The 14,609-nt window shown below is 39.0% G+C and overlaps 1 protein-coding gene across 1 annotated transcript; it reads right to left on the reverse strand.

Moving 5' to 3' along the window:
- Positions 1–1,274: 1,274 nt before the first annotated feature.
- Positions 1,275–14,312, reverse strand: LOC133852072 (DExH-box ATP-dependent RNA helicase DExH8). Its single transcript, XM_062288745.1, has 14 exons — positions 13,974–14,312; positions 12,755–12,932; positions 11,862–12,035; positions 11,454–11,601; positions 7,767–8,075; positions 7,161–7,307; positions 6,896–7,076; positions 4,501–4,781; positions 4,280–4,399; positions 4,050–4,194; positions 3,592–3,860; positions 3,320–3,514; positions 2,126–2,644; positions 1,275–1,812 (listed from the first exon to the last, which is right to left on the reverse strand). Exons 1-14 carry the CDS (start codon positions 14,125–14,127, stop codon positions 1,588–1,590), a joined length of 3,045 nt encoding a protein of 1,014 aa, XP_062144729.1. The 5' UTR covers positions 14,128–14,312; the 3' UTR covers positions 1,275–1,587.
- Between the last annotated feature and the right edge of the window lie 297 nt (positions 14,313–14,609).

The raw sequence follows: 14,609 nt of genomic DNA on the forward strand, positions 1-14,609 counted from the left end.
TCAAACGTCCATCCAGAATCCATCTTCAGATGATGTGACATCATGCTACATTAGCTCTCATTTTTCTTTAATTTTTTTTTGCTTAAATCTAGCGTTAGTTATAAGCTTCGGCCATTTTCTTTCTTCCCCAAAAGGTTTTCCCTCCCTCTCTCCATCTCCTCCCTCGACACCATCGACCGCCACTGTCGACAACCACAGTTAAGGAAAATGGCTGATGCGTATTGTTAACGCTAGACTTTGAATTTTTCTTTTCTTTTTATTAAAAAAAAATAAAAGGTTTGAGGGCTGACATGGCGTGATGCCACGTCAGCAGAGATGGACTTTTGACGGACAAATGATCGCCGGATAGAATTACTCTGTGAGTTCTATTGTTTTTGCATTCTGACATGAACACATGTCATGGTTCGGGGTTCATCAAATGTGATTGCATGTACTCCGGTCTTCTTTAAGAGTCGCAGACTTCTTTTCTTCTTTTTCCTTTTTTTTTTTTTTTTTTTTCTTTTCTCTTTTTTATACTGTTTCTTCATATATTTAACTGTATCTATGTTTTTTTAATTTTTCTTCCTAAGAAAGATCACATTAGAAAAAACAAGATCAAATACATGAGGGGTTGAGGGACTCAGTAAAGACCTCAAAACCGTTAAAATAGTGCCCTAACAAACATTAAAAGAACAAAATAGGCCAAATAAATAGTACGACCTAATGGCTTCTTAACATCGTACGTCAAGAAGGGGTTGATGAAAATGGTGGTTTTCAAGAAACAATGCTTGGAAAACTTCTATTGCAACAGCAAGAATTTAGACACCACCAGAAAAGATTGCATTGAAATCAACTGACCGAAGCCACTAAAAAAGAACTCTACTTCGATGTCCGACAAGGAATGTACAATATGATTACCGCTAAGGGGATATCGAATCTAAATCTAGCACTCTTCATGGGTAAAACAAAAGCGCTAGTTATAAAGAAGCAAATGAGGAAGAATACGTACATAAGAGCTAAGAAATCACACGCGTCAGGGCTGCACATGCGGTAGAGGGGAGTGGCAGGGGATGGTGTGGCCGATCAAGCTGATGAGGTGGTTAGTGGGTGAAGGCGGAGGTGAATGGGGAATAAATATTACTTCGAAAACACAAACCAAAAGAGAAGGGAGAAAGAGAAAGGGATGAGAAGAGCATTGAATAGGATTTGGAAGGAGGGAGAGGAGAAAGGAGGCAGAGCACAAAAAATAAAGTTTTCAATGGCTTAACAAATCCAAATGAAAAGCCAAGAGAGAATTTCAATAACACCACCTCTTTCGGGGGCAGCATAAATAGATTCTACAGAATGGATTAGTTTCATCGGCTGCCTCAAAAAATTTATACCAGTTATAACAAACCACCTAACTGAAACTAACATGGGATCCTTAAATCAAAATACCAACATTATTAAACTTAACAGTGCATCACCAAATGAGACTTGGCTAGAATATGTCATTATCCTGGTATAACTACACAATGCCCAAGGCTAATAACTTTACAACCAACATATACACAATCTTGTTCCTAAATATAACCCGAGAACCTTATGCAGGCACCCTCAGGAAATCCTCTAAAAGTCTCTCTGGGTACCATGCAGATGTTTGTGGAGTGTCACCGCATAATCACCAAACTGAATGTCAGAAGGTGGGTGCAGATCAAAAACATACGAGATGGGCCTCGATGCCAACATTGGCTTCTTCGTGGTTACTGAGTCCGACAACTTCCCAAAGCTTGTTTCGTCGAATGGAAATGACTCGGTAAGAAAAAAGAAGCAATCACCGCCCAACTTTTCGACCTGAAAAATTCAAAAGAATCACATCGTCACCACAACCACTCAACATAGGCTGCACCATCATTATGCTATTAATCATTAATAGAAACCTATTTCCTAGGCACTTCATCATAATGACTATCTATTATCCACCATTGCGTTATTAAATGAATCCAGTAAATTAAAATGCACCCACCAAAATTCCAGGAAGGACTAAATTGATAACACATAATAATTGCTAATCTAATGATCCACAGTTTCCTCTTGATAAATCTATGCAGCTAAGCAGGCGGTGGAGAAGGCAAAACATGAAATTATTTATAGCATCAAGCATTACCTTTAGTTGTGAAAATCGGATACTGTTCATGGTAAGGATAATTTGCACTTCATACAGGGCATCAGCCAATATACGGATAGCCAGATGTTGAAAGAAATTCTGCAAAAGAATTTTTTGCCCATCCAAATTTTCACAAGTATCAAAGTTAGGAAACCATAGCACACACTTAACTTCATTCCACGGGATTGGGCTCTCCCCTTCTTTAATGATGATCTGGTAAGGGTTATGGATGCCCCACAAAATTCTGACACCTGATAAGGATGGGTCACTGATTGAGGTATCGGACAAACATGTTGTGGAAATTATCTTGGATGGAGCACAGTGGCGAGCAAGATTTGAGGAGAAATGTAAGGCCATGTCATCCAACACAAGAATGCGTCCATGTGGAGATGTGGGGAACAGTCGCAGAAGGGATCCAGCATTTGCATTAGCATCTTCTGGCAGACATAAAGTTGAGCTAGAAGATACTGATGGACCCAGATCATGAGAAAAGAAACATGAATCTCCATTTCGACAACCCTGTCATAAATAAAAATAGAAATTACACTGCAAGAAAAGCATCAAACTAAGTAGCAATTAGAAAATTATTAACTAAGATTTTTCTTGCAAAAGATCTTTTTTATAAAAAAAAATCTATTCTTCAGAAGAGTGTCCCCAGACTGGAAACCTCACTGCCAGAATAGGCATGAGAAAAAATCCACAACTTTTGTGAAGAATGAGTTGCATATCCTGGGCCCAAAACATGCTCCACTACTAGTACAGTTTCAAACAAGAGAACTATCAGCTATGATTCAAAGTCATTCACAATAAGTTGGGTGGAGACTTTAAATGAGCACTGAGATGTACAGTTCATCATACATTACTTTGAACGGTTAATTTTGTATCATAACATCAACTTTGAAAAATTCAACCGCAGATAACCTTAACAAGAGCATTCTCTATATTCATCATCACTATTCCAATTGGCATCAGTAAAGATAAACAATGTTTGATATAAATTATGAGATACTTTTAGCAGGAAAAGTCACCCCAAGGTTGGTATCTGTGTTGGGTGAGACAAAGTTGGTTATACATTTCCAGTCATCCCCAAGATAGAGCAAAAATATCTAGTATTGTACAACTAATTGAAAAGAAAGCTATATAAGCACTTTAAAGGCAATATTGAATTGATTTGAAACCACACATGTGAGATACCTGGAAAGAAAAGAAGAATTTGCAACTTGATTTATTCGCTTTTAGTGAATGAGAAAACGAGCATTGACTGCCCCTGTTGCAGGACCCATTAATAAAATATACACAGAGAGGAGCCTCCCCATTGACATGAGAACTGCCATCATCAAAAAATTTCTGCTGATCTCCAGATTTGTCTTCTGTGTACATAACTCTTATCTGTTATGCATGACAAGTAAATGGAGGATTAGTTTTTATGTCAAGAATAGTGTACGCAAGACAGTCAAAGAAGATACCTCTTTGGTAGCAGTTGCTAACTTTTCAACCGCGTCATTGGTTTGAAAGTGATTGGAAGCAACAAATGGTACAGCAAGACATTTCCTTATTCCACTAGATGGCTCAAGGTGCTCATCTTCCACAGTGTGCGCATTTCTATCTCCATCAGGCTGACAATTGAGAAGGCATGTATGTTCAAATTCATAAGGATCGTAGTAGGATGGTAGGCCATTGGATGTAGCCAGAAATTTGGGCCGAAAACGATGCACTGAACTTAATACATCTTCATCTGGAAAAGAAAGATACTCAACCTTGAAAAGACGCTTAATGTTAAGGTTTTTTTTTTTTTTTTTTTAAAAAAAGGTTCTCTAAAATTGATGTTGACAATTATACATATGTCATAGAGTAGCTATGACTTCACAATATTAATTAAAAAGAAGTGCCCGCTGATATTATACATCAAAGCATAGATCCATACATATTTCAGAGACGTGATGTAATGAAGACTGCACAAGATTATGGAAAGAGCACCATTCTTCTTCAATCTGGGGCAGCAGCGCTGTGGTAGCTTTCATCTCATTGAACTTCAGAACTTGCTTCAAATGTTCGAGACGTTGCTTATCCTTCATAGAAAAGCAAAATGTGCAAATCATGCATTCAGAGAATAATAAAAAGTCCAAATCCCCAAGTAAAAACATACTACTTTACCTTGAAAACGCGTTGCCAAAACTGAAATGCACATAAGTTTCCCATATATTCCACCTCCTTTCGTCCAGTTAGGACAGTATTGTTATCTCCACAAAAGTAGCAGTCGATATACTTGGTAAACTGGAGGATAACATTAACTAAATCAGATAAGGCAATTGTTCAAGCAAATAATTGCATTTTTTTTAAACTCAAAGGGTCAATCACTTGATAGGTAATAATACCAAATCTTCGTCTCCGAAAGGATGAAGAATGGGTAGAGGTTGTGTATCCCTCAATATACCCAGCACAATGCCTTGACGCAGCATTCCAATGTCTCCAAACTTGAGTATTAGCACAGAAGCATCAAAAGACAATGAGAAACAGGCAAGCAATCGTCCATAAAATGTAGGCTCATATCGGCCTCTTGGAGACGTCTTATCCAATGCATGCATGTCAACAAGCAAACTCAATGCATCTTCAACAACTCCAAGATCTGGTGGATCCAGAGCCTTCTGCAGCAAGGCTGGCATCGAAGTTCCAGAAATTAGAACCCTATTCCATTCTCATGGTAAAAGACAAATGTGCAATTGTGCAACGGATAACTTAATATAGTAATTTTAACATAGCAGATGTTGTTACGACTCCCTAGATTATTTTATGAATAATAATTTCATTGAAAGAAAATGGCAAAGCCCTTGTACATGAAAAGTATACAAGAGATACAATCACCCTAAAAGCGTCTACAATCTAAAACAATAACAAGATCTAAAAGATGAAAAGATGAGAAATTAGGAACATAAACTACAATCCATTATGACTCCCAACATCTCCAAGACTTGCGAAAATGTACCCAAAAAAAAAACTTTTACTTCGCAAGATTTGAAGTTATTTAGTTGGATTTACACTTTCTCATTTGATCATAACCACCAGTATCAGACTAGGACATGCATTTAACTATCACACAATCATATGTAAAGAGCGCAGCATTATCTTGACAAAAATTAAAAATATAGGTGCATTTCCTATTGGATAGAAAGGTCAGGGGTTCTAAAAAAAATAAGGGAAATCAAGTCCCAAACCCCATGTGCTTGTTCCCATTTTGACTTTAAGGTCCCAATTTTCAATTTGATAGGTTTAAGACTTGAGTTTAGGCTCTTCCTAAATTCGAGACATCTGTCAGAATTTTCATCATAAATGGCCGTAAAAATACAAGGATGCCCTTCAGATAAGAAAAAAAAAAAAAAGAGCAGTCAGGACTCAGGCCATGCTCCATGCGGCCATGCTTCTCCCTATGTTACGGGGTGGTTGGTTGGGTTTCTGGCTTTCTTTCTCCTTTTTTATCGGAGGGGCATAATTGTATTTTTATAACCATTTCTGATGAAAATTCTAACAGAGGTTTCAAATTTAGAATGAGCTTAAACTCAGGTCTTAAATCTATCAAATTGAAAACTTGAATCTTAAAGCCAAAATGGGGAAAAGCACACGAACCTTGAGACTTGATTTCCCAAAAAAATAATGATCATTAGGGCTGCACCATGACGACCATAAGGTTGACAATAACCGGCCACAACACACATATCAAGTCTCAATGCATAACCTAGTCAAAGTGTGCTTACCAGGTGGTGTTGGTTTGGTGTAAATAGTACCTTAGTTCATCTATCTTGTCTTTCTTCATACAGTTTACAGTTAGGAGTTAGAGTTGTGCTTAATTGAGATCCTAGGACTGAAAGCAAGTTTGACCTCCTCAATCATGCTATCCATTCAAAACTAAACACATGCTATTCATGTTAGCAAGACTAACAGACAGTGGATATTCTAAAGAGTGATAAATATTCGAAAATGAGAGTGAAAACAACTACCAATTCTAAACACATGGAATAAACTGACAAAGAAAAGTTACTTGGGCATAAGTTATAGGATCATGTTAGTATTTTACATGTCAAACCTTCTGGGTTAAAGTGCTTGTAGCTACTACTGGTATAGATGGCAAAATTGGTGAGGGAAAATAAAAATATTTAAGAGAACACCTCGATCAAATGCAATAGTATAGATATTTATTTTTTTATAAGGAATAAGCCAATCTCATTAAAAGCCTTAACGGCCCTTAGTACACTAGGAGTATACAAAAGGAAACGCCTAACTAGAGAAACGAGTAAGAAAATCATATAGATATTTAGATTTCATACATAAAGTGAAACAGACAATTATTTTACATGATAAGAGACACAGATAATTATATCACAGGATAACTCTTTGTTTTTTGTAAGTATTACATGATAACTCATGCAAGTATTCATTGAGAAAGTATCTGGCTGCCAGAGGTTTACTCTCATCTCCAACTCAACTTTATGTTGAGCAGGCATTTTCAGCCAAGCACATACCAATACATTCAAACTTCAATGTAAGCTTTTTCGACTATCTAATGCAAATTTCGCTTGGATCAGATTCCACCCACCCAATACTAGTGCCATCCCTCTACCAGTAATACAACAAGACATAAATTAAATTCAACTATTCTACATGGGGCCCCATAATAAGTAATCATATGTAAGTGAAATGAAAAGGAATTCTGGATCTCCCTTTAAAAAGTTATAAGAGGTCCAGAATTTACACCAAAATCAGATCATACTACCGCACCCTTGGGATCATTAATGGCTTTAGATTCGGCACAGCAGATCATAAGCACTTGCTGCCTCAATGACAACTTCAGTATAGATGGGTGCTCGTGATCCTCAAGCTGGCTGAAAAATGATCTCGTCACCAACCGATATACCTGGCCATCACAAGTTCGACCAGTTCTTCCTCTACGCTGCTCAGCCTACAGAACAATGTGAGAATAAGGAACTAAGCATATAATAGTAATTATAATTAATAGCAATAACCAGTACAACTCCCCCATTACCTGAGATTTGGAAACCCAAACAAGCTCTGTAGATTCCTTTTTTCGGTTCTTGTCCCAAAACACTTGTAAGGATCGGCATGAATCGATAACAAATGCCACCTTAGGAATTGTCACAGATGACTCCGCAATATTCGTAGCCAATATTACCTGCACAACACAGTATTTTCAATAGGACAGCCACAACCACAACAAAATGTATAATTAGTGGGATAAGCAGTTCAATCAATAACAACAAAGAAACCAAAAAAAGATCTTCTAGCTGCTAAATATTGGTAAAGGAAGAAAATTACAAGAGGAAACTGCGACCCATATTCTAATAATCAAAACTAACTAGATTTGCAGTTTCAGTAGTATCAAAGATCATGCTTCATATAGAATCAGTATGATAGTAAAACTAGCCCTTATATTCTCCTTGCAGTAGAAATAGCATATTAAAAGATAATGCAACTGTCATTAAAAAACCGATTATGTTTAATAAAATACCAAAGACTGTTTCTTTTATGGTTAAATATCAAGTCCACTTCCATCCTTTCCTACCTCTTCCCTGAACATGAATATAAATAATCATAATGCAGCTCCAAATAGGCACAACCACTTACAGCTTACCTTACGATGGGACCTCGAGATCTTCATAGCCTTAAGAGCTTCTTCAGTGTCAACACTGCTATGTAAAATGTGAACTTTGAAATATGAACTAAGCGACTTCAGAAGGTTCCATTGCTTCACCAGTGAACGGTATGTTGGAAGGAAAACCAGAATGCCCTTTTCAATGTCTGGCTCATTCTCATGGATATGCAACACCAAATTATGAATAAGTTTGTGCACATCAGGCTTAATATCAGCACTAGCCATGGAAGGGCTAGGACCAGAACAATAAGATGGTAAATCTGAACTTATTCCGAGAAATTCAGTTATCTGTACAGAAAACAAAAACATAATGAACAAATATATCAGTAAATTATAAATACCTCTCATAATTAAAAAATCATATGCCATTCTGAAATCTGAAATTGACTCTATGACCTCATTGGGTCCAGCAAAGCCATATTTCATTTACTGTCCCATTGCCTAATATTTTTGCAGAAGCCCACATTACTTCTTTTTTTTTCCCCATTATTTATAATTCGATATCCTTTTCATCATCCAGTACATATGCACTATGTAAATATTTTTTTCTAAAACATAAGATTCTGTTGCATATTTAATCTAGTAACAGCCTCAGGTCCTTTTCTTAATGATTTAATTACTATCAAATGAACTTTATACCTAAAGTTTAACCTTGTTGCCTGAAAAAGACTAGGACTAGCTCCCCTTCTCTCTCTCTCTCTCTCTCTCTCTCTCTCTCTTGTGGTGGCGCGTGCAAGTGCGTCCCGCTATCTCTCTCTCTCTTGGTTTTCGTTCCTCACCTCTTAGGTCTTTGGGTGGCCTCTTGGTTTACTGGGAGGATGTTTTTGTCGCTGTATGTGGTGCTTGCTGATAGTTCTACATTCCAGAATGATTAGCTGTTGTCTTCTCCGACGAAGGTCTAGGCGTTATTTTGGAAGATGGATTATTTGAGTTGGTCTTTCGTTGAGTCTAAAGCCTTTGAGCTTTCTGTGCCTGAAAGGGGGTTCTTTATGCGGTTGGTTGAGAGAAGACATGGGCTGGCCCGTGTTATGGTGGTTGGGAAATATAGCATAGCTTGTTAAAAGAAAGCTGTCGAGAAAATGGTAAGCTTGGCGGTGGACTCTGCTTATACCGATTCTTTGAGGGAGGGACACCGGGCTTTCTTTGCTCAAAAAGGCTCAAACAGAGCAAGCCGGTAATTGGAGGTGGCAAAATACAAAGTGCGTGGTCAGCGTGGGATTATTATAGTCCAAGAAGGGTGTGAAAGGCAGGGATGGAAGATGCTCGCCGATGAGTTGGGAAAGGTGGTGGCCGTTTTTGAGTCCTCACTTGGCAAGGTCCATGGTGTGCTCCCGAAGCGCCATACAAGGGTTCTTGGTGCCTTTTCATCAGGCCCCAAGGGAAAGGAGCTGTTTTTTGGTGATTGTGGTGGTAAGGGTGCAACCCATCACAGTGGTAAAGGGCCCTTCATGGAAGGGAGTTTCCCATCGTTTGCGAAGGTGTTTCGCACGGTGGAGCCTAAATCAGCAATGGTGAAGACGGTAACGGAGCGTCTACTTGGTCTGTTGGACAAGAAGTAACCTGCTGCAGATGGCTCCTTTGGTCAGAAGTCATAACCCAAGGCTTGAGGAACGGCTCCTTTCCCTTTTCATATTGCAGAAGGTGATGTGAACTTTCAGGAAGGAAAGGGGAAGGATGTCGTGGCTGATTTTGGAGCGTTGTTGACGTGGAGAAGTCAATTATAAATAATCAAGGGAGGTTGATCGGGCTCTTTTGCGTGTTATTGAAGGGTTGGAGGCTCTTGGGTCGGGTCCTAAGGTCCCTTCTACACCTAGCGGTTCTACCCAACAGCTTATTCTTAAGCCTAATCCCACCAAGAAAGGAGTGAAGCTGTGAGTTGGGAAAGGTGTGAAGCTACGGGGTTGCAAGCCCATCAAGAAGGATTCTAAGCTGGGCTTAGATCCAGGTCCTGTTCCCATAACAGACCCTGTTGCGGATCGTGCCTGTGTCCATTGTGCGTTGTTGGCTTTCAGGATCCGTTGGTGCTGCACCCATCGTCTTTGAGGGGATTGGTCATGGTAGACATTCCGGCTAGGTCGAAGTTGCATTCTTTGGTTGCAGATGTAGACGACCCTTCCCAGTTGTTGTCGAGGCTCGTATTTGTCTTTGATCCTGTTGGGGATCCTTCTAAATGTTGGCTTCCCAGAACTCGCCAGCAGCTCTGGGTCTTTCTCAAATCTCGCCGAAGATCTCTGTGAAGCCCTGCCATGGCTCCCCAGGGCGAGTGCTGCAGCACACGTTGGTCATCCATCACCCTTCGGCTCTCGGGGCTGGAGCGAGTTCCCATGGGATTCTTTTTTAGGCTTCTTCAACTATGGTTCTGGCTGATAAGGGGGGTAAAAAGCAATTTCATGGCTTTCTGATTCCCTCCACCATGGATGGTGGTTCCCCGGAGACATCGCTAGCTGTGGTTTGTGATCCTCAAACTTCGTCGGTAGGATTGGTTGTGATGGAATCGCCGACGGCTTTGGTTTTGATGGATAAAGAGGAAGATGGTGAGGTTGCATTGTGTCTCCGGATGGGGAGGATGGGGATTCTCCCTCCCCTTTGGGTACATATTGCCCTGTCGCGTTGGGATATTATGGGTACTCGGATTGGGCTATGCATTGTGTTAAGGATATATGTCATGTGGTGGGGATCTCGTGTGTGGGTAAGGAGAACAAGACTTTGACTCTCTTGACAGCCATCGAAAAGGAGCATCGTCGGGAGGAACTGGCTTCACTCTCTAACTTCAAAGGCTACAGGGAGCTAAAGAACTTAGAATGCTCCATTAACTATGATGCCAAAGGAATGTCTTCTAGTTGTGAAAAAAGCAAGGCCCACGTTTTTTAGCGTTGAGCGCTTGGCGTGGCATTTAGGTGGTTTTTAGTGGGTCTGTTGGGTTTGAGGGCTTCGTGTGGGGTATTCTTTGGTAGGTTTCTTTGGTTGGGTTTGAGGCTGTTTTGGGTTTTTTTTTTTTTTTTTTCCTCGTTCTAGTTAGGTGTTTCATGTTGTATGCTTCCTGTGTACGTAGAGGCACCTTACGCTTTTTATGAAACTTTCGTTTACTTTAAAAAAAAAAAAAAAATTATACCTAATTTTAACTTCAATAAACTTTGCACTTTTCAAGCCTCCTCGCACCACTCCCTATATATTCTCTTCAAAATTAAACCATGTGGACTCTGTTAAGACATTTTATGCATCAACACGAACCTCAGCCTGACAATATTCCCATCCCAACTATCACTTACTCCCTCGTTAACTTGTTTAAACACTGGAAACTTTCACCAACTTATTTTCTTACTCTTCCATTGATAACATACATGTGAATTTTTGCAAATCCAGCTTTACAGAATACTAAGTACTTCCTATTCTTATGCTCCTACATCATCCAGTCAAACACATTAATGGTGTAGAAAGTAAGATCACAGGGTTCCACTCCATAGAGTTGATTACATCTAAAGATGAGTTACTGTATAGGTAGCCCTAAAGAAGACAAATGGAAGAGATGCATGTTTCTTATTGTTTAAAGTCATTGATTTCATGTTACTATAATGTTAAAAGCAAAGAAATATTCTTTGAATTGATACGTGCACCTCACGTGAACGAGAAAAAAAAAATGAACGCATTCAGAGTACAAGTAATTGCCTGTTCAAGATATGAAACACTTCGTTGAAATACGGTTTTATCATTGGAGCTAGGGATTGCAAGCACTTCAACTCGTTCCCCCCTGCCAAGATCCTTGAAGTAATCTTTGTATCTTGAAATATCTGCAGTAGCAGACATCAAAACCACCCTGGAAAATAATAAATCTATTAGATCCTCACACAACTTAGCCCCAAAATTTTCGATTAAAATTTCCAACTTTACAAAAAAAAAAAAAGAGTAATCCACAATCCTATAGAAGTTAAAAGATACAATCAAGTAAAATGACCAGATAGTCAAGGAGCAAAAACTTCACAAATTAACTCAGTAACCATTATTCTAACGACTTTCGGTCAGCAGAACTTGGTACATGAAAAATACCACCAAATACAGAAGAAAGAAAATGTCAACCTCAGGTCATTGTTCTTCAACAGAAACTGCTTCAGAGAGACAAGCACAAGATCAGATTCTACTGATCTTTCATGTACTTCATCAAGAATAACAGCCTTGTACTTAAGTGCATTCATCCCCTTCTCTTGCAATTCATCCAACAAAACTCCAGCAGTTTTGAAAACAATCCTAGATCTGTGAAACATACCAGGGTAAAAACATAACTGTTAGTCTGTTACAAATACATTCCGAGTAAAGAATGATTTCAATAATGACAAGGCATTGAGGAAATCTGAGCACACAGAGAGAGAGAGAGAGAGAGAGAGAATTGGAACTAAGAAAGCACAGGCATAGAGTCAACTATTTACAAAATCCAATTTAAGACTGAATGCATGAATTTCCGAAGTTGTAATTAGCTCAAAGACAACTTCTGCCAAAGTGCCTAAACATAAACTTAAACTGGTCTTTCTCAAATGACTTGCCCAGGACCAAATAGAATGTGCATATCATAATCATGTAAATGTGAATAAGCACCATGAGGCTAATAAGACATGGTAATGTTATAGATATGACAATATCTTGTCTTGACTGACATTGTCTAAGTCGAACAATAATTGTGCTCAACAATAGCCAATGTTCTTAAAACCAGCTCCCATAAAAAAGGGATTTTTTTTTTTTGGATCAAAATCTGAGTGCATCCACCAATTAAATAAATCCAGACCATCACACCCATGCATAATCACCAAAACTTACTAACAAAAGAAATCGTGATACTAGAACCTCAAATATTGTGTGAAAGAAATACAAAGGAAAGATCGGTACAAATTACTTGCTGCCACATTCTTCTAGTGATGATATGAAGCTCAAACTAACAGAATAGAACATGTATAATGAGTTTGTTGGCCATTAAATACCTTTCCGATAGGTGCCTTGAATGACCTATGTGATATCCAACTTCTCCTCCTACTTCACAGCTGCGCGCTTTTGCAACCATTTTAGCAACAGCTACAACAGCAAATCTCCTAGGTTGTGTACATAGTATGGGTTCCATGCCGTCCTCCAGAAGAAACTGTGGAACTTGTGAGCTCTTTCCTTGAATTAGACCAAAAATAAAAGGGATAATTAAATTATTTAAGCAAAACCCAGTCTCAGACTCTCATCCATGTGGCCTTAAGATGTACCAGCAAAAATAGAAGAAAGTAGCAAACTTGATTTTTCTTCCATGAAAATAAATGCATGAATCGTCAAATTACTTGTTAAATTATCACCACATAATCTTCAACAGGTACAGAATGAACGTCCCCAACTTTTACCTTTATTAGTTTTTTGGACTCAGATAATACAATGGACAATTGGAAGTAAAAGCATGTACCAGAAAATTGTGCCAATATTCAGAAGCACACTAAGTGAAGACAATCTGTTGTGTTCTACCGATTTAAAATCAGTGTGAACAAGACTCGCCTCAGTCTCATAATCAAGTAGACCAAATAGTTGACTATAACTCAGTTGAGCAAACAATATCACTTTATGAAGTCCAAAGCAAAGAAATAATTCAAAAAATCAACATTTTTAATAGTATCTTTCTCTCCCTACATTTTCCCATCACATAATGTACCATACATGTAAAGCAAGACAAAACCATACTCCTCACTAGTATTGTGGAGCTAACCTCTAAATAATTCAAATTGACATTTTCTATTTCTCATCGTCTGAATTTCCCTGAAAAGGGAAATACATTGACTCAAACAACTCTTTAATGCTTATTCGGCTGACTCAAAGATTTCATTTTTCTTAACAACTACAAACATCGGAAACTATATTCTAAATTGTTTTTCTCGTCAGAACAACAAAAATAATTCCTTTTTTTTTTTCCTCATTCTTTTTCTTTTCTCAGTTTTCACAACATCACATCAAGCATCATATTTCCCTTAGCCTTCGAAAAAACCAAACAAATACTAATTCCAGTTTTCCTGTGTTTTCTCGGGAACCAAGTAGGGCCTAACAAAGCCGAAACGATCATAGACATTAAAGTTCCCCAACCTCCAACACTCAAACGCAGTAGTGAACTTTAATCGGAGAGAGAGAGAGAGAGAGAGAGAGAGAGAGAGAGAGAGAGAGAGAACGTATCAGTACCACAGCCAGTCTCGCCGACGATGAGAGTGACGCGATTTTCGAGGATTTTCTCGACGATTTTCTCCCTCATCGCCATTACCGGAAGAGACGAGAATTTGGAGGACGAAAACGGAGTCGAATGCGACGAGTTACACGACGAAGTCGGAGACGCCATTGCCACAAATGCAATCTCTCTTTCTCTCGCTATGCTATTAGAGAGAATAAAGCGAAAGGAAGTTGAAATGTAGAATGACTGTGCTTTCGCTTTTACAAGTCTCCGCCTCTTACGGTCCCAGGTCTCTCCGGCCTGAGCTCATGAAGTCACGAGGCGGTGATCGGAGGGGTTTGGGTTTACGTGAGCTTGGGAGAGATAGTGAAGGAACGCTGACTGGAGTCGAACCGTTTTCGTTTCCGCTTTGACTATTTTCTGATTTGGCCAATTGCGTAGCGGGCAACGCTGTGAGCAGAGTACGTGGAAGGGCGCGTCAAATACTTCGTGCACACGTTAAGTGGAGAGTGTGGGTCCCGGGCTCGGGATTTTGTAGAATCTGTGTCGTGGGCCGAGGTCCGTAAATGTCTTTGAATCTAGGTCGTTGATTAGAGGAGAAACAAGTCATGATCGTGATGAGTGGACAAAAGCAAAAGCCAAAGCAAGTA

This window comes from Alnus glutinosa, chromosome 12 (genome assembly GCF_958979055.1).
Source record: "Alnus glutinosa chromosome 12, dhAlnGlut1.1, whole genome shotgun sequence".
NCBI classification, from domain to species: domain Eukaryota; kingdom Viridiplantae; phylum Streptophyta; class Magnoliopsida; order Fagales; family Betulaceae; genus Alnus; species Alnus glutinosa.

Excerpts from the sequence above, each read along its gene's own strand:
- LOC133852072 (XM_062288745.1), bottom strand. The coding sequence starts at position 14,127 with ATGGCGTCTCCGACTTCGTCGTGTAACTCGTCGCATTCGACTCCGTTT. Across the intron at positions 7,077-7,160 it reads TTTGGGTTTCCAAATCTCAG|GCTGAGCAGCGTAGAGGAAG; the intron begins GTAATGGGGGAG and ends ATTGTTCTGTAG. Across the intron at positions 2,645-3,319 it reads AATTCTTCTTTTCTTTCCAG|GGTTGTCGAAATGGAGATTC; the intron begins GTATCTCACATG and ends TATTTATGACAG.